This window comes from Aythya ferina (genome assembly GCF_964211825.1).
Source record: "Aythya ferina genome assembly, chromosome: 2".
NCBI classification, from domain to species: Eukaryota; Metazoa; Chordata; class Aves; order Anseriformes; family Anatidae; genus Aythya; species Aythya ferina.
Window position 1 is genome coordinate 136589165 of NC_140297.1, and position 20297 is coordinate 136609461.

General features: G+C 46.4%; 1 protein-coding gene and 1 long non-coding RNA gene across 5 annotated transcripts; one reads left to right on the forward strand and one right to left on the reverse strand.

The window, feature by feature from the left end:
- Positions 1-4471: 4471 nt before the first annotated feature.
- Positions 4472-20297, reverse strand: LOC311432803 (uncharacterized protein). 4 transcript variants are annotated; one of them, XM_084511272.1, is made up of 4 exons: positions 19008-20297; positions 17629-17655; positions 16786-16949; positions 4472-4549 (listed from the first exon to the last, which is right to left on the reverse strand). In XM_084511272.1, the coding sequence occupies exons 1-4, from the start codon at positions 19030-19032 to the stop codon at positions 4541-4543; spliced, it is 225 nt and encodes a 74-aa protein (XP_084367398.1). In that variant the 5' UTR covers positions 19033-20297; the 3' UTR covers positions 4472-4540. The 4 variants fall into 4 exon arrangements, 2 of the variants coding, with proteins under 2 accessions (XP_084367398.1, XP_084367397.1); XM_084511271.1 differs by lacking the exon at positions 4472-4549 and adding an exon at positions 16192-16303 and having other exon boundaries at positions 16786-16986; XR_014690343.1 differs by lacking the exons at positions 4472-4549; positions 17629-17655 and adding an exon at positions 16192-16303.
- Positions 15097-16102, forward strand: LOC311432809. Its single transcript, XR_014690351.1, has 3 exons — positions 15097-15270; positions 15488-15578; positions 15697-16102. It is a non-coding gene; the product is annotated as an uncharacterized lncRNA (long non-coding RNA).

Consider the following 20297-nt stretch of genomic DNA (forward strand, 5'->3'; position numbering starts at 1 on the left):
TCTCGGCAAACCTGGTTTATATTAAGCCCATCTGATCAGAGACAGGGCTTTTCCGTGACGTGGTCGGCCTTTCCATACAACAGCCAGCCCCCAGCTGGGAGGAAGCAGACATGCAGAAGAGCAAAAACTTACAAACAGGCTCAAAAGACTTACTTGAAATCATATGATTGGCTTAGTACTGCCAGCAAAACAAACACATTTGGGTCTTACACGATGAAAACAGGAAAGTGGAAAAACACATAATAATACGTGCCCGTCCACCTCAGTTTTCCAAGCAAACGCTATTAAAATCGATGATGTTTTAAAAATGACACGTCTCATTAATGCATAAAATGCTGTAAATGTAGGATGTTCTCTGTCTGCAGAATGCAGCTGACTCCCTGCTGGACAAAATGATTCTTTGGAATAAGGTATCTGAATGTTATTTCACAATTGCATCACAAGTAAGAATATTACCTTGTTGTTTTTTAAATCTAATTTATAAAATCCTATTTTTCTCTGTCGACTTCCAAGTCACTGCACCCAGTTTTCTGACCTGCATAACCAGCTCCTAGTTCTGCTCCTATTGCTTTCCACTAGCAAGGGCTTGCCAAAACACCTGGCCTCACACTGAGCGTTGCTCCAGCAGGATGCTGGCACTGGAAAAGATGTATGAGCACTAGCGGGCACAAAGTCTGGGCAGTGTAGTGCTGATTCTGCCCCTAGTTTATTAGGAGAGACGAATCTATGGTGTATGTGCCATAAAACAAGTGCCTGCTCCTTAAATTTTTATCATCTCATAACTCCTTGGCAGAAGAAAAAAAGAGTAAATCCAAAGCCATAATGTATGCCCCTGGATGACACTTCTAACAAATGTGGAAATTGCTTCTTGATTAACAGAGAAAGAATAATAAACATCCACAAACGACTTGGTAGGCACAGCGCTGGTTACACAGAAAATTATGGAAAACGCCTACAGTTTTCTCTTATTTTAACAAACTCCTAGTTTTTCTACTGCCCTCTGCATTCCCCCCTCCTTCCCTCCCAGATGAACTGCTGACAGTCCCTCGCCTTGCACTTAGGAACTCTGAAAAATTTCACTTCTGAGCAGAGGAAGGAGCATTTTGTTTTGTGGTGCCATTCTCCTCTGTTCCCTGTGAGCAAGCTGCAGAGGAGAACAACCTCTGGTTGCTGCCCAGCACTTACAATGCAGACCTCTATATTTTCATGCCTTGATTAAACCCTGTCTAGTGGATAGATAGTGGACCTTTATGAAATTCTTCCATTGAAATATGCCTGCTTTCTTCCCCCTTTGCCTCTGTTGTCCTCTTGCATCTTTCATGAGGATTTTCAGGTATCTCCTGAGCCCAGCCTCAAGGAGCCAAGAGCGTTTCCCAAAGTCATGCACATTCATCAGTAGATGTGGAAATTAGTCAGAGGTACTGGGGGGAGCCTTGAATGCAAACTTGCCCTGATTTTGCATCACCCTGCTTACCAGCAGCTGCCCTGACCCCGGGTCCTGCATCCCCACGCGGAGCAGTGCATCCCTTTGCTGTTTGTGCTCACTGTGCATGGAAAAACACAGCAAAACCTCCATCAGGGGAAGATTATGGCATGGCCAGTGGAAACCAACACGGAGCACTTTGCTCTTGTGCTGCCGGTACACTCAGCTCTGCAGTTGCTCTTTTTTTTATTTTTATGAAACATTGGAAGTGATGTAGGTGAGTGGGTGGCTGGAGAAGTGTGTGCTGCACCCGGGGTTCACTGAGCTCTCTTTAGGTTGCCTTCATTTGTCACCACGTGTGACACAAGCAAAACCTGTCTGCCACGGGGCTGGAGATATTTATGGCCGGATTGCTGCCAGCAGAACTGTAGGCTCAAGCATCTTGTCCAAATGTTTAACTTATATCATAGCAGAAAGCACAGGCAGTGGATATAAAGCATGGTCAGAAAAGCCTTCGTGTTTAGCTATGGTTAGTGTTAGATCAGGAGTCGTTGGACATCATCTTGTGTACTTTCCTCGTGGAATGCAAGGCAGACGCAGAAAACACGGCTCTCCAGCAATGCCTTGATGTATCTTTGACATTTAACCCTGCAGCCCCCATTCTGGATAGGGTCTGCACATGACTAAGAGAGCTCTTAGTCCTCAGGTAACGCCTTCAGACCTCATGAATCCATCATTATAACTGCAGGGAAAACATTTTCTTCCCTTAAAAAAAAAAAAAAAAAAAAAAAAAAAAAAAGTTAGGGAGAATTGCATCATTTTCAGCCTTCTGCTACTTGCTTACGAGGAATAGGAGCAGATTGATTAATGAATCATGAACTGAGCCCTTCCCAACGGGGCTGGCTATCGGCTTGCACTTCCAAATACAGCTCCGCAGACTGATGGGTGGTTCTGCGGTCCCGGACTGCTCTGTCCTCTTGCACTCTTTGCCGGTCAGCACTTCTGCAACAAAAACCGCCTGAGACGTAGGTACAAGGAGAGAAAAAACATAAGGCCAAGTGCTGTCGTAAAACACACAAGGGGTTGGATGCTGCTGGCTGGTGCAATACTAAACTGAGAGTGATTGCTTTTTGCCCATCTTATCCATCGTGTGCTTCAATAATTGCATCTTGGAGGAATGTTCCCTGCAGCCAGGCTGAAATAAACACTGCAGAGCAACAGCTCTGCAATCCCTCTCTGGCCACTTACAGTTACACCAGGTGATGCCCAGAGCAATTAGGCAGAAATTTTCCATTGGATATAAAACAGGAGTGCGTTTTAAGGCTGGCACTTTATTAGCTGTTTTGTATTTATGCATATGAAGGCAAAAGTAGTTCCTCAAATCGCCATCTAGCATGAAGGTCGTGCTAGAGGGGGCCTGAATCAGCTTGGAGGGGAAGAGAAATGCAAGGGAAAAGCAACAACGACAACGATAAAACCAAAGACAGTAAAACTCAGATTTATTTTGCTTGAAATTAAATGCTGTGTCTGAAAGTACACTTGCTCCCTGTACATTCAGCAGAAGGGTATATCTTTGGTTTTCCCTGTAAATGACCTACTTCAGCAGCCTGTGTTCCCAATAGTTAGTTGCCTGCAAAGGCAGTGAATCCAGTCCACCACCCTTCTTCCCTCCACACCATACCAGCATTTTACATTTTTCTCCACCTCCCACATCCCTCAGTGTTGGCTGGCCACGTGGAAACTCTCAGTCCCCATGTAGCATCATCTATCAGCTTGCCAGTGGACAGAAATGTGGGGGGGGGACAGGCATGATGCTGGGCAGGACAGTGCGGACCCACTGGTATGGGGCAGGTAAATGAAGGATCGTGTGTCTGGGAATAACTACTGAGGGTCTTAAGTGGGGATAGGGAGAGAAGGAGACTCCGAAACTAAGGAATAATAAAATTTTGATCTATTTTACTGGAAAGAGAGTCAAAAAATGCTCCTGAAAGTGCTTCCCTACCTAAAAATGTTTAATAAATGAGCCAGTCCTCCCCTTAGAGGGGCAGATTTGGTTGCCTCTATCTCAGCAATTGCTTGCAAAGGGTACTGACGTTGTTCCAGCACCTCCTTTTCTCCCACACCACAGCAGCATTTTACAGTTCTTTACTTGGACAGTAAAAGCAGAACATGATCTTTTGGTGGTGGAGCACAAGGATGGGGGAGAAGCATTGATCTGTTCTTCCTCTGTGCAAGACAGCAGGAAAAGCTGGCATTAGAGCTCTGAGGGAATAGGATTGCCTTTAATCAGCTGCCTCATTAGGGAACCCCTCATTAGTCTATTTCTGGCAGATAATCTGGATTCTGATGTACCAAAAGGAAGGTGTGCTCCACATTTGAGCTCTGCAGAGCTTTTGTAATTGTGATGAGTGTCCAAAAAGTATTTTCCCCATTAATACGGTAAGGTGTCAAAAACGAATATTAAGTAGAGGGTGAAAAATGAGCAGCCAAAGGAAGCAATGCAGTCAGAACCATAATAAATTGCAAATTATAAGTTACTTTTTAGACTATTTAACTGAAAAAATAAAATAAAACAGCTATCAGATGTGGGAAAAAAGCAACAATAACAAAAAGCAAATGGAAGAAGTGAATTATTTCAGCAAGAGTTAGAAAAAGGAGGGCCTACTTCCCACCCTTGCGTTGAATGACATTAAAGAATTCTGCTGATAGTTGCCCAGAGAACAGGATTAAGTCATGCATGACATAAATAAACGTACTTTTCAAGTAGAATTGATGCAAATATTTTTATTTTATTTTTTTAAATCATAATATCCTAATAATAGCAGGATGTGAGTTAGCCGTAAATGTTCTTTGAATGCAGAGCTAAAAAAGCCTTTAGAGAAATGGTAGCAGCATAGACCATTTTCTGCAGCTGGGATCTTTGCAGCACGTCACAGTCCTCCGTGGAGTCTGGCTCGTGAGTCACAGTCTCCTTTTCAACTTGGGGTCGTGACTTTCCAAAACAAATCCCACTTGCTTTTATAGTAGAAAGCCGTGGTGGTATTTAATGATAAGCAACCTCTGCATCAGCAAAACATAGGTTGGAAGCTTCAGCAGAATATCCCGGGTCTCTGATCTTTAGAAGTACTAAAGAGAAATCCAGAAAAAGGTCTTTTGATCCAACCACAAATTCTCCTTCCTCCCTGCGATACCCGAAGCTGTCACACAAAGGGCAACCAACATTCATTGCCAAGATTTGGGGGTGCTGGGTCACAAAAACCTGCCTATCCTTCAAAAACTTCCCCACATTTGACAGAAAGCAGAGATGTACCATCAGAGGCTTCCCGGCAAACGGTCCCACAATCTCCAGGGAGGTTTGCTCCAGCTGTCATCGCTGCCTCTCAGTTTTTATTGCCATTTTCTCCAGCTCTCCATGCATGGACACACATTCACCAACTAGCACCCACCGGTTTGCTCTCTGATTGCATTTATCTCGGTGATAAACCCATCTGGGGTGGGAAGAGAGCGCCTCATTTCCCGAGCACAGCACTTTGCTCTGCAGCCCACATAAGCATCAGATTGTGAAACTTTTTCTGGTTTCCCATCAGCTGGGGGCTGTTATCTGCATGGAGGAGTCCCTGCCATGTGGGCTGGGAGAAGGCGGGTGGCGTGATAATCCCTGGGCAGGGTCACTGGTGGTCCTGGGGGGCTGCAAGGGGACCCTTGGGCCTGGGGGGGGCAGAAATGGGCAAGGCTGTGGGTAACCTTAGGGTCTGACACCCCCTTGGTGCACTTCTCTGTGCCTTTTGCATAGGAGACATATTTTCAGCAGTCAGTAAGAGGGAGGATGGGTCATATCCTCTGCCACTGCAAGCCCATGGCATCCTAAGATGTTGCCTGAGGGCTTGGGTCCATCCTGCACTCACAGGAGTTTGGGCCTGAGAAAAGGCGGTGGCCCTTGGTTCAGGTTTAGCTGAGGCACAGCTGAATTCAGCCTGTCTGGACGAGAGGCGCTGGGCACAACCTGGCTCCCAGGAGGCTCCCCCTGAGCACCAGGAGCCCTTCTGTGCTGTGCGGGTGACGGAGCCCTGGCACAGGCTGCCCAGAGGCTGTGGGGTCTCCTCCTTGGAGCCCTTCAGCAGCCGCCTGGATGTGGAGAAGGAACAGGAGCAGGGGTGGGACCAGATGTCATTCCGAGGTCCCTGCTGGCCTCAGCCACTTTGAGATTCAGTTTCAATCAAAGTCATACCTAGACTGTTATTGATATCTGCACCTGGAGGAAGGCAATGTGTAAAAATGCTCAACACATGTTGGATCATGATGGCTAAACCAGCTACGCTCATCACACAAAGCAAGATCAAGCCGTAGCTATAACACAGTGTCTGGCTATCTCACCCCTCCCGTGCTCTTTTTACTGTATAGAAGATCAGCAGCAACCAAAGCACAGCTAAATATGGTCTGCTGTGAGGGATGCATGGCTCTCTTCTCCCCCCGTTTACAGCATCATCTCACCAGTGCCACCGGTTCAGCGCAGCCTTGCGCTCGCTGCTGGCTGCACCAGCACCTAGCGAAGCGATGCTCCGTGTGATGGCTCGGTGATTCACCGCCTTGTTTGGATTTTCTGGCTCCCGGGCTTGTGTTGAGCAGCAAAACACACACGCTCCCCAGCGTCAGAATGTAAGAGGGCTGGAGCCGTGCAGAATGCCTTTTAGGAAGATGCTGTATATGGCCAGGCATCATTAATATCTGTTTAATTCAACGACAGCAAATCTTTTATTTACACGGCTTTACTCTGCTGTCTTTCAGCATGCACTTTGCATTTGTCCAGAAGGAAAGAAATAAAAATGAACATAAAAGTGAAAATGTCTTTATTGTTTTCTCTTTGAAGATTGAATTCTTTGTCTCTGTTACACCTTTATCATGCCAGGACAACCAAGTGCCAGACCCTCGGGCAGTGTTCATTTCACCTCCTTTACATTAGTCCCCAGATTGAACCGAGCGAGGTCAGCCAGGCATCTCCAGGGTCATCATCCCACAGAGGCGGCATGAATCACCCCTGGAGATGCGTCTGTCCCCAGTGAGATGCATCACTGGGGAGATGAGTCTCCCTGCATGAACACGAGCCTTGAACTTCCTCACCAGGAGATCCGAAAGTCAAGTGAAATGAACCAATATCTAACAGCTTATTTTAACATCCCTGCCCCTGGAGGAAAGGAGGATCCCAGCCAGTGCATTTTACAGGGAACATGCTCAGCACAATACCAGCATTTACAGGGCTGTCACCTTCAATATTGCTTCCCAACACTAGATCCTTGGCACTGAAGGCTCTTGCGTTCCTGCAGGAGCCAGAAAGGGATGGAAAAGCTGCAGCAGGATCTTCTCAAGTCCCCTAGCTGGGAAACACACACTTGGCCATGCTCAGGCTGCTGGGAGACTTCCTCCAGCTGCCAACTGCTTGTCTTTTGCCTTCTCTCTGTTGTTTTCACAACATCTATTCATTTTGATAGCAGGCAGTAAATACAGGAGCTGAACATAATTAAAAAAAAAAAATAAGTCACCATTAATTACTAAAAAAAAAAAGCTTTGATGGGTAGCAGAACCTTTAATACTTTCACTGCATATTCCTCCAGTGCATCTCATGCATTTGTAAAATGTGTGTCTGTGTGATAAGGTGTAGGACACCACCACCCTTTTCAGAAGAGGTGAACTGCAGTCTGTCACGTGCATTTTTCCTTTTTTATGGTAATTACCACATCCTTTAATGTCTCCTGAGCATTTTCTACAATGAAAGGTATTAAAGTTTCATAGTACTAGGGGAGGGCCTGTTGTCTTGAAGCCAAGGATGCTGAGTCAGTAGTATTGCTGACTGTAAGGTGTGGGTATCTAGAATTGTAGAACCACAGGATGGTTTGGGTTGGAAGGGACCTTAAAGCCCACCCAGTCCCAACCCCTGCCATGGGCAGGGACACCTCCCACCAGCCCAGGTTGCCCAAAGCCCCATCCAGCCTGGCCTTGAGCACCTCCAGGGATGGGGCATCCACAGCTTCTCTGGGCAACCCGTGCCACTGCCTCATCACCCTCTGAGTGAGGAATTTCCTCCTGATATCTAATCTAAATCACCCCTCTTTCAGTTTAAAGCCATTCCCCCTTGTCCTGTCCCTACAGCCCCTGACACAGAGTCCCTCCCCAGCTGTCCTGTAGCCCTCTTTAGCCACTGGAAGGCTGCTGTAAGGTCTGCCCGTGGCCTTTTCTTCTCCAGGCTGAACAACCCCAGCTCCCTCAGCCTGTCTGCACAGGAGAGGTGTTCTAGCCCCTTGGTCATCCTCATGGCCCTCCTCTGGACTCTCTCCAACAGGTCCATGTCCTTCTGCTGGGGCTCCAGAGCTGAATGCAGGGCTCTAGGTGGTGTTTCACAACAGCAGAGCAGAGGGGGAAAATCACCTCCCTCGCCCTGCTGGCCACGCTGCTTTTGGTGCAGCCCAGGATACGGTTGGCTTTTTGGGCTGCAAGCACACATTGACAGCCCGTGTTGATCTTCTTGTTAACCACCACACCCAGGTCCTTCTCCTCAGGGCTGCTCTCAGTCCATTCTCCACCCAGCCTGTGTTTGTGCTTGAGATTGCCCTGGCCCAGATTCAGGACTTTGCATTTTGCCTCATTGAAACCTCACGAGGCTCACACAGGCCCACTTCTCAGGCCTGTCCAGGTCCCTCTGGATGGCAGCCCTTCCCTCCTGCATGTCCCCTGCAGCACACAGCTTGGTGTCATGGGCAAACTTGCTGAGGGTGCACTCAATTTCTCTGTCCATGTCACCAACAAAGACGTTAAACAGTTCCTGTCCCAGTACCGACCCCAGAGGAACACCACTCGTTACTGATCTCCACCTGGACACTGAGCCATTGACCACAGCTCTGAGTGCAACCACACAGCCAGTTCCTTACCACAGAGTGGTCCAGCTATCACATCCAAGTCTCTCCAATTTAGAGACAAGGATATCATGGGGGACAGTGTCAAGTGCTTTGCACAAGTCCGGGTAGATGAAAAGGCAATATCCACCCATTGCTCAAGCAGCACATTTGTCAGGTGAGCTGCTCTGAAGTGGGGTACCTGATGTGCATTGTTCCTGTAAATCAGAAAATTAAAGAAATCAGAAAACTAGAGAAAAAGCTTTGACTCCTTGAGCCTGAGGAAATAGCTACAGTCCTGGTTTTCATAAATCCTCTGTGTTGCTGGACGTTTAATCAGTGGCCAGGCAGGCAGATTTAGAAGCTAAGAGAAAAATAGATAATTCAAAGTCACAAGATCAAGGAATGTGATTCTGGCGTGACTCATAAACTAGATCTGATTTTTGGTGCTCTACAAATCTCCTTTCCTTGTCGCCCACAATTTGGTCATTTGAGCAGTGGGTCTGATCCCTTGAATCACAGCCTCCTCCCCCTTATTGCCCTGCATGCTTTTGAACTGCACTTTGATGAATTTTAAACAATTCCGTCATGTTGTAAAGTAAGACCCAACATACCACAAACATGAATGAAGATGATAAAACATATCTCAGCAAACAGAGACATGCGGGGGAACAATACGGACACATCCCATTACTAAAGGCAGCGAAAATATTTTGATCTCCTAGTTACCAGCCCACTTCTCTTTGACTTCTGACCCAAGACTACACTGCCAGCAATTACATCCCCGCAGCTGGGCAGCATAACGCTGCTGCCAAGAGCTCTTTGCCTCATCAGCAGGGTGCTCAGAGGGGCAGCTTTGGCTGGGTGAGTCAGGGCAGGGAAATGAGCCCTCCAGCAGAGAGGGCAGAGCAGCCAGCGTAGGCTTCTGGGCTGCACTGCCTGTTGTGCTCTTCCTCGCTCACAGCTTAAGCAAAAGATGAAGCTAAAACAGGCAGCACCTAAAGAGAAAAAATGTTCTTTAATTATAGGATCACATGGCAAAGTCTGACGGCTTACCTAAATACCTTCAAATATCTGCTCTCATGAAATGCCTCCTTCTCCTCGTACACTGTTATATATCAAAGTCACCCTTAAAGTAAGTTAAAATCAAACATAATTGAGGTTAAAAATCATGCCCAAATTATCTGAAGGGAAAACAGCAGGGAAGGTCCATGTGTTCTGTGGAGGATGAACACCTTGTACCCCACACACTGCACATATCTAGACCAGAAAAACCTGTACAACACATGTGCCTGAATGCTTCACGTACTCCACACAAAGGACAGACCATCTCCACTGCCTCAGCTACCCCGTGTCCTGCCTGCACAAGGGATGAAGTCCCTTGCCATCTGCAGCCCTTCAACTGCACCTTTGGGTTGTCTTCTGATTAAGCACGTGGTTAATATTGTCCCTATATGTTGCTTATATGTAATGTGTTAACCTTCTAGCTGAATAAAAAGGAAAGCAGAGAAAAGGTGAGAAGGAGAGGAAGTGAGAGCAAGAAAGAGGCCCTGCCCTCAGAACAGCCTTCCTGGGATCACCCCAATTCAAGCACCGTCCCTTTTTTGGGGGTGCTACATCACTTGTAGAGTGTCATTCCCAGTTATTCTTTTGCTGGTGTCCCAGAAAAGTGCTCTCTATGAAAGCCCTTTGCCCTGCCAGCATCTCAGTCTCATATTGCTTGCAGCAACGTGACTACACTGAGGAGCTAGGCCTCTTCAGCCTGCAATGGCCAGGACAAACCCTACCACCAAAGAGCTCCACCACTTTGGCTTTCCAAGCACTCCTCAGCCATCGCTAACATTACGATGCTCACCATGGATTTTTAATTAACCTGCAGGCAGGGGTGGCCTTTCTCCAGCTTTGTGACGAAACAGTGGTTTCTCCTTGGGTGTCTGGCTGCAAAACACTTGTAGCACTGCCTGAAGGGAGCGTTAGCCACCTTGTTCATGGAGCCACAGAGCAAAACCACACTCATGAGCAGTCCTTGTTCAAATTCATCAGGAAAGGGAAGGAGCACCTTTGATGAATTTCTACTTCTGTAGATCAGGGGGAAAGCTATGATGTGGACGTGAGGGCAGTTTGCATGAAGAACCTTTCATCAGTGATGAGAGGAGAGATGACACAAGACAAGACAGGATTAAATTACTTTTTCCCTCGCCAGGCAGAAGTTCTGGAGGGATCAGACATGAAATGTGACTTCCTGTGGAGGACCTACCTAGATTGCAAGCAGCTGGTTTTCAGATCATTTTATCTTCCACTTCTAACCAGGAAAAACTTCACAGTGAAGGGGAAAGTTCCTAAACTTTAGAAAGATGCAATAAAAAGTCATAGAAGTGACTTAAATTTTGAAGTCTCAATGTGTAGTTAGTGACCAACTTAATGGGGTTTTTCCACATTTTCAATGTACTTGGTGGCACCCTGCTGTTGGCCCCACAGCTCTAATTTTGCCTCCAGACCATGCCAGTGATTTCTCCATGCTGGCTGCCTGCAGTACAGTTCCCTGGTGCTGATGCTGCTCTGACTTCTCCAGCTTAGCACACAGCACTGCCTGGTCCTGCCTTGCTCTAGAAGCAATGGAAGTAGCAAACACATGTATTTAACCTTAAACAAACATAACAGTGGCAAATGCAGCTATGGACAAAGCCTGGCAGCCTCAGCAGCTCTCTGTGCTCTGTGGCAAAGGAAAAGGCAGAGTAATGCGAAGTTCAGATGCGAGCAGGTGAGATATAGTGCCGTGCAGAGTCAAAAGCACCACACTGTCTCTAGTATTAATAGCTAATTTCATTAGAGCTGCACAAATCACCTGGTAGTAACTTTTTTGTTTATAGCTCTTGCAGGGGCACGCTGTGAACTCTGCGTCACTCTTTTAGTTATTGTCTTTCCATGATGCACTTGTGGAGCGTGTACTTCCTTGCAAACGGAGTGCCAGTTCCCGAAACCCACCTGCTCAAATGCACAAACCCTGCCTCCTGCATCTGGGGGGAAACAGATTTATTAACCATCGACATCCACGGAGTAACAGAAACCTCCTGCTTGCTGTCTGTGTGCCAAGAGCAGCGGAGAGAAGGAGCTGCCATGATCCACACTGCACTGAAACATTCACAGCTGCCACAAAAGCTGGGTCCTGCAGGGCTCAGGAATGCCAGTGACTTGATCCACCCCAGATCTGGAAATCTGGGGTCATCATGTTGTTACATACTCAAGCCCATGTGGCCGTAAGTGACAGCAAGCATTAAAAAGCTTAGCCAAAGCTTTTATTTAACACAGCAGGTCTGAACATCTTAACGATATAAATAGGCACCATTAATACTTAGTGTTACCCAATTGCTGAAGTAGGTTATAGTATTTTTTAGTTTAATTAGGGATAGCCCAATATATAAATAGGCTGTGGTTATGTTTAGCTGGGTACAAGGATTAGAGACCAGCTTAATACAGAAGTAGATCCCGATAGACCACTTCAGAAATAGAAAGAGATTAACTCGACGGTAATAGTAGGGCCCAGGCACAATGACGAACCTGTGAGTAGTGGGTTTTGCTAAATAGGGATGGATGCTTATTGATGACAGCAGCCTGATGCCAGTGAAGTTTATGTCATTTCCTATGCTGAGACAAGGGCATCCCTTAAGTATTCTGAGTAAATACTCCATGGGAATAACATGAAAGACTAAATTACCGCTAACACTGAGGGCACGTGCTGTGTTCCTCGTCCAGCCTCTCATTTAGCACGTCTCTCTCCCCACATCACCGGCACCTGGCTTTTGGAGGTCATGCTGCATGGGCTTTGTTCAGACATCTGGAGCAGATCTCCAGTGTCCCCAGGTCTTAGGCTTTACATCTGTAAAATGATATGTGCATAACACAGTTCTTGTGAGGAATATCGGAAAAAGCACTGAGACAGTTAGAAGAAATCATAAGTGATGTGAAAAACAATCCAGAAATAACAATTTGTTTCTAACCATTTAAAAGAGAAGTTCTGAAGTGCTTACCAAGCTGGGGATTGAAAGAACTGGGAGCAACATCATTATTATTTGACATACACAGTGAGAGACGAGGCTCCTCCATGCCAAGCATTATACAAATGCACATCAAAAATATTGCCCTTGTGCCAGGCAGCTGTCAGCCTTGCTATTAAACCCAAGACATGGAAAATGGGAGGAAACAAAGAGACAGCACTGCTCGACAGGACAGGCAACGGCCAGGGCAAGTCAGCATCACAACAGACATCAAAGCATTTGCAGAATAAGCAAAGAAGACTTTTATGTAGAATTTAACAGAGAAGGAAATAGCTCTGGGGTCCTTTGGGATCTTCAAGGCCCAAGGGGCAACACAGGAAAGAGTATGGAGGAGTGGAAACTGCTGTTCAATTCTCCTTTGTTACTGCGGAAAAGAACAGGATTTTCTTTGCAACATGGTCGAGTGTATTTCCTCGCTACAAAGCCCCACAGCTTTTTGCATGGCTTTGTGCTGCCTATAGATTTACCATCCAGTGTGAGGCCATGCTCATGATCTATGCTGTAATACAACATTTGGCCTAAGACAGTCTCTTAGCCTGAGTCCCGTCTGGTTTTCCCAAAAACAGAAATCTCAGAACATAATTAACTTGCCCATATTTAAGTTTTCTCATTTTTACATTTTTTAAAAATGCTTAGAACATCTTTGGCCAAATTTTCAGAAGTTAGCATTAATTTCTTGCTGCCTTGGTGCCATATACTTCCTTTAATTCCTTTTTTTAACCTCGCACCATAAAAAGTGTCTGAAAACTAGTTTCTTACCAAGTCTGTTGAGTTGGGCACGAAAACCCATGCCTGGAAATGCAGAATCCTTTATGTTACAAGACCAAGGGCTCGCCTGTGTGAGAACATAATGATATATGAAAATAACCACAATGGAAAAAGCCGAACAGATTTACAGTTTTAAAATAGCACACATGATACACAAGTTCATGGGTCTATTTAAATTTCGACAGCAAAGATCGTGGCTTTTTTCATTAACGAAAAATGCATTCATTGCGGCTTTTAAGCGCCTCAATTTAGAAGTTGAAGGCAGTTTTTATTAATAGCACATGTAATCCCTGTGCAGGAGATTCCTGTGGCAGATTCGTTTGCTCCTTAAGCAGGCAGATGGATCAGGGGGTGCTTGGCTGGGGGCCCTTGGCCGTGGTGGTGATGCCATGGCCCCGCAGATGGTGAGGACGAGGCATGAAGGTCAGGACAGGGCTTCTCTGGAAGGAGATGTGGGCACAGATGGACACAAACCATGCTAGGACCTGGGTCTGAACACCTGGGGGTGGGGACAGCAAGATGGGCTCCGTGGCTGCATCACGGCCATCGGGAGGGGAGCCAACACGATGCTCCAGGGAGCATAGGGCAGGACAGGTCACCTTCCTGGCTGTCACTGCCAGAGCTGACAGCTCTTTGCTCTTTCACACTCTTTATTCCGAGAAGTCCTCTGACGTACAGGGAAAGCTGGCAGACTGGGGCTGACACCATCACCGCAGCCTTTCTGGTTACTGTGTGTGGATGCTCATCAACATTTTCATGGAAATAGTTCACGTGAGCCAGGCAAGCAGAACAATTGCACTCTTCTCCCCTTTCTGAGAAGGCAAATAGCTAAGGAAAAACCCTTTTTCCAGTACATCTTGATGCTGCAGTAAGGAGTAAGCACAATAAATGTCCCAGAACCCACATTATCAGGATCCCCATAGGACACTGCGTTTCCGAAATGGCAGATGCCCAATCTCCCCCTCCCTGGAGGAAGCTGCCCTCCTCCACGTGTCCCACCAGGGCCACCAAAGCAAGAGGCCACCTCTTGGAAACAGCAGCAGGGAGTCTGAAAACTCTCAGCTGAGGTCTTCAGAAAGGCAAGAAAGAGACAAAAAGCAAGGAGGAGGTTTTAAGAAGGGCGTCATGCAATAGCAGAGCAGTGGGGAAAAGAGCCCAGGGCTACGACATGTCTGTCCCTCTGGTTGCCCTTTGAAGGAATTTGAGGAATGCCCAGAGCTGGTCTGAATACCATACACAATGCTTATTTTTTTCCTGCTTGTTATAAATTCAGTGCTGGAGTGATTTCTGGCCCTACCAGAGGAATCCCAGCCCATCCTGCAGGTAAAAGGGTGAGATCCCTCGTTACTGGTAGGGTCTCTCAAACGATCTATGGAAAGATGAAGATCAGTAAATGATAATTTCCAGCTGCCAGTGCTTCCAGTATGCAGAACAGAGCTGCCACGCATGAGCCATGACAGCTCTCTAGAGAGGGGAGAGAGATGCCAGAATTGCAGAACCCCTTTACATTAATCATTTCATATAAAGTTTCCAGTGGAAACGTTTTGGCACATCTTGCACTTGAAAAACACATGAAAAAAAAAATAAATGCATGAAATATGTTTCTGCTTTTCAAACTCTCCCTTGTGTATTCCCCTAATAGCCCGATATTTGGCATCAGGCAGCCCCCAAGGCAGTTCTGGTGGCTCACAAAATGCGAGCAGGGGAAGCGTGGGAGCTGCAATGCCTCCTCGCACCCATCGGCAGCGAGGATGCTGTCTCACAGCTCTGCTTGCACGGTAACTCCCCAGCTATGCACTTTGTCTTGCGAGAAGTTGTGCAACGCCATGAACATTTATCTGGTGAAAAAAAAAAAAAAAAAAAAAAAAACAGGTCATGAAAAAGGCACCTGGCCCAACCTGAGCAATCCCTCCCAGCTGTGCCACCTGGTTCTCCAGCATTGCATGGCCCCAGGGTGGTTCCCCCCTACTGAATGCAGCACCAGGGGGTGGTTCTGCATCCAGAGCACTCAGCAGGAATGTTAAAAACATGCTAAAAGCTTGATACGTGTGTTTTCACTCTAACCCACCACTGTGGTAGAGATAAGGGCTGCCAGTCCCTAAAAAATCCGCAGTCTTGTGCGCATGACACTATACCAAATGTATGTATAATTCCCCAAGACCTCTCAAAAAATGAAAAATGATCTCAAATGCAGATATTTCTGTATGTATTATTCCCCTTTCACACCTCTGCTTCTCCTCTCCCAGGCATTTTCTGGCACTTAAGTAAACAATTCGGTAGATTTCAGATCTGTCAAAGGCCCAGGTGGCTGGCATGATAACAGGTAATAACTCCTCGTGCATCCCTTACACCGACAGGCCTCATGGAGCTGGCTGCTGATACAAGCATGAGGAAGGATTACTGCACAACAACACTAACAGCAAAAGGAAGAAATAAAAGGGGTGACAGGTCAGAATAATTTATGTGATATATTGGTAAACTGTCAAATCAGAATCAAAGCATTCTTTCCTCCTTTCTCTGTTCTTTTTTTTTTTTTTAATTATGATTATTTTTATTTTGTTTTTAGCAAAAATGCAGTGCAGTGCTGCATCTCTCAGCTGATGTTTGCACACATGGGCTTTGAATGAACTTACACAGGTGGCGGTGAGGACGCAAAACTCATGCAGATCTACAGAAGTGCACACACAGAAACTCAGCTCAAAGGCAGAAATGCTTTGTTTGGAAAATGTTTTTTAATTCAATGCTAAAAGACCACAAACAGGAGAATCTGCTGGCATCACAACAAGTGCAGGTGAGCTCACAGACCCAAGAACCACACATTATGGGCCATACACTGAAATGTATGAAAAATATTTGTGTATGCATAGGTACAGTGCTAAGTTTTCCATTGTAGCTCATCTTATGTCAGAAAACAACGAATTTCAGCAAACTGTATGGTCATTAAATAAACTGAGTGCTTTATAACCTCTCCATTTTCTGTGGTCTTGCTTTCCATATTTTGAGCATGATGTTTACCGTCTCCTGTTGCCAATGGTTTGGGTTTCCCTTCTAGGAGCTTTCTGTTTGTTCATTTTTTCTTTCATATCTCTTCGTTCACTGCTGCAGCAGGCACAAGCAGCAGCGCTGGCTGCAGCAGCACGTACGCTCCAGTCCTGATTCGCTATTTTTGGTTCCTAGGAGCATACATGATCCTAATCAAATTCATCTGTAAGCAAGTCAAGTGTGCTTGATTAATGCTAATGAGGAAAATCTGAGGGCATATAATTTCTGTTTCATTTGAGAGATGTTGAAAACTGGAAAGCCACATAGGAACAAAATGCATTTCTAAGACGCTGACTATACTTTGTCTTTCTGCATGTTAGCTGTAAGTATTGACAGGTTAGGAGTGGGGTTTCTCCATTGCTGCTGCCATGGGGTTGAATATTTGTGCCTAGCTCTGCAGCCACATCATGGTTTGTCTCCAAGGCCATGAAATATTTAGAGGGATCCTTCCGCGCATTTGAATTGCAGCAAGCAGAACAGTGCCCTGGGTCCCACACTGATAACTATTTAGACATCTCGTCCCACTGATTTCAGTAACAGCTGCCTAAATATCTTGCAGGATCAGGGCCACCATCACTCACCCCAGGGACATAAAGAACAAACCAGTTTGTACCTGGCTGCAGGAGATGTGCCAGCACCAGCGAGCCAGCATGATGCTCCCCAGCAGCAAACCCTCCTTGGCTGGCAGCGCCCGGGGATTCCTCTGCCTGCTTTGCTGCAGAGGCACCGCCTGCACAGCAAATCCATTGGCTGCTGTCTCCCGGTGTTTCGGTAATCCTGCTCATCATAAACAGCAGATGGTTGTCACTGCAGGCTGCAAAACAATTTAAGGCGCAAGCAACGTTGTGCTGCTTCAGTGCTGCAGAGCAGAGAAAGGCAGCACTGGAGCAAGGATGCTGCAGTGCCTGGACTTGGACCCCAGGAGGAAACATGGGGGGAAATGTGGGCAGTGTGAGAGGGCAGTGGGTGTAATCACGTCTAGCATCTGTGCAGGGAACAGCTTGGTTTGGTGCCTATGTGTTACTGAGTACAGAAAAGACAGTGCCTGTACTGTTCTCACATCTAGCACTTACACAAGGGGCACAAGGGAGGGAAAGCGCGTTAGACTTGGTCCAAAAACAAGTGCACAAGTTCTTCAAGTGCAGTGCAGGCGGAATTTGGGAGATGAACTCCAGCACAGTAACCTACAAACCCCACCCAGCCCAACATGGGAGGATATAGGCACACAGGATTTTGCCAGTCAGTGTTCTCAGTTGCTCCCAGTTGCACACTGTCCTCGCCCTTGAGTGCCACTGCTGTGTCCATGATTGTTGTAACTCTCCTGAGATTCACAAACCACTCACTTTGGTGCCCACACTGTTGTGACAGCCTGAGCCCTTAGGGATTTCCACCACACATCTGAAGTATTCAGCAAGACCCCTGTAGCAGGGGCTGTTGTGCAAAAGGTTGTCCTTACCTTCCATCCAGGCCCCTCTTTCAAAGGCTAAGAGAGAGAGAAAGAGAAAATAAATAGCCTACAGGTGCATGTGGGGTTAGGTGTGAGTTGTAGCTTGCTCATTAAGGTCAGTCCTCACCCCCGCCTGCATGGCACTTGAAGATCTTGTGCACTGCTGGTCCCATGCCCTCTGAACCATGGTGGTGGGGGCTCTGAGCCCATCCTCACATGGCTCTTACACCAGTGAGGAAGTGAGCTGGTCTCAGGGGACACAGGATGAGGGCATCCATTCCTGGCTTATGCTGCATTGAATATCTGAACCCTGAGGCCACTTGTTTTGAAGTCACTGGCACAGTGTCTCCAAGTTAAGGGCTTTGGGGAGTTTGGACATCGTGCCTGCCTTCCATCTACAGACTTCGCTGAGGAAATACCTGACTTCAGCTGAGGGAAACCTAAATGTTTTTGTTTGGACGGTACCTCCAAGGGAACGGATGGTCAGAGCCAACTAGCAGCAAGTTTACTTGTCCAACCGGTCCAATATCTAAGAGCATTTGAAAACCGTGTAGCTTTAATCCTGTGTGTGTAGTGCAGTCAAGACTGCGCTGTGTCTACTACACATCGCCATCGAGTTGAAGAGACTGCTCCAAACTCCAGTAGGTTTCATCACCCTCTGCACAGCCTTTCTGTTTTGCCTGCTGAGTTGCTGTCTCTCACCATCTCACCATCTACTAACCAACCTTTTTGGCTGAATTTAGACTTTATTGACGGAAATACATCCCTTGGGCAACTCAACTGGTGACAGTAAGGGGGCTGCACCCTGTGGCAGCATTTTCTGCTCTTGCAAGGGGCAAACCAAATCTCTTACTTTGTTAAGAAAGCTTAGCTTGCTGTTTCCAAACCCAACCAAAAAAAACCTTTGAGCTAAATATCGACCTCTTTTCCCCGTTTCGTGGAAGAGGAAAATCTTTTGCACTGGCTGACTTTCTGTGTCGCTGCTGCCTGTAACGGCACAGACAGAGGAGCAGTTTGTGCAGAGCCGGCAGAGCCTGAGCACCTCTTGTGGGCCTCACGTCTGCGATGTTTTTCCGTGCAGTATGTTGTAATGACTGCCATTTGCCATAAATGAGTTCGTAGCGTGTGTTTCTATAAGTAAAGCTGTCGGCCCAACAGGAGTCCATCACAACGTGCAGCTTTGGAAACCTCTATGATATATCAGCAGTGATAGCAAACAGAAGGCACAACCATCCTGATTAATTAAACCCCGTACAGCACCTCCTAGCAACCAAAGGCTGTTTTTCTAACACTTCGAGCTGGGACTTGCAAGAGCATAACTTAACCACATGGGAATGCACTATCTCACTCTCATGAGCTCAGAAGTCTTTAAAGGAAACATTACCTACCCAAATGCTTTCTCGGAGATGCCATCAGCGGCTGGACACACAGCAGGACCAACAGATGGACAAGTCACAGCAGGCCAGAAGAAAAGGTCTGATGCCAGCTTGTGTATTTACAATTATCAACTCCTCTGTTTTCCTGAAAGGCTAACGAAGCCACCCAGTCGGACCTTGGCTCCAAACATGTCCGCTATGGCAAATCACAAGGAGTTTTAGAGCAAGAGGTTTTGTGTTCCTGCACAAAAATCGGTACCTTTCTGGAAGCCATAAGAAATACTGAATTTCTCTCAATGAGTCTGGACAGCATAAAGTGTTGATAAACAACCTGAGACGTGCTCATCCGGGAAATTCCCAGCTTTCACAAGCTTTTGATTGACACCCTGACGTACACTATCTGTTCAAGAGCAGCCTGCAGTACACACATTGCAGTACATTACTGTAGCCTCCAGCAATAAGTTTCCCAACTCTACTAGCAAGTGCAGCACAGCATTCCACCCTTAAATCTTCTTTCAGCATTTCTACTTCAAATCTCTCTGCTTGACTTGTCCCTGGCAGGTTGTTATAGCATTACTTCAGCATGCCTGCAACCTTGTGTTTTTGAGGTGCATCTTTTGCTAAAATATCTCAGCTAAGGAAAGCTACCAGAGAGTGATCTCAGGCATCCAGAAGTGCAAGGAAGAAAGGAGCCGACTTCCACTATTTACACTTGAGACAAACCAGGTGACTCTGCAATCAATGTAATTGATTTACCTAGAGGAACTGATTTGCATTTCAATGTGCACCCACCTGCTGTGCTTCACCAGCTAGAGGAGGTCAGCCCACATGCTCTTTGCTGAAATTAATTAATGTGAGAAGGAGAAATTGATACCATAATTACTTTTCAACACTTTATGTTACAGGGAGGCCAGCAGAGTGTGTTTATGGCCAGTGGGTCTCCAGGAATTAAGATCATACACACCTGGAGACCATTCAGGCCCCTGTCTGGAGTCAGATACTTGAGCATGAAGATGCACAGGGTGGGCTGGGCTGACAAAGGACCGCAGATTAATTCTGTTAATTAATGTATGAGTGCACAGAGGGAGGTCTCTGGAGACTTCAAGTTTCCGGAGATCGTAAAAGCATGTTTCCGTTCTAACACTTGTTTCCGTTCTAACACTTGTGATTCTTTGAATTCTAGATTATTATTATTTTTTAATTCTGCATTTTAGAACAATAAAATGTGTTTTATTGACATTAAACCTTTCTCTGGTATTGAAGGGAGTCTCGGTGTAACCTAGGAAATGCTGCCACTCCTCA

Excerpts from the sequence above, each read along its gene's own strand:
- LOC311432803 (XM_084511271.1), bottom strand. The coding sequence starts at position 19,032 with ATGGCATCTCCGAGAAAGCATTTGG. Across the intron at positions 16,987-17,628 it reads AAGAGGGGCCTGGATGGAAG|CCTGCAGTGACAACCATCTG; the intron begins GTAAGGACAACC and ends ATTGTTTTGCAG. Across the intron at positions 16,304-16,785 it reads GGCACATCTCCTGCAGCCAG|GAACCAAAAATAGCGAATCA; the intron begins GTACAAACTGGT and ends GTATGCTCCTAG.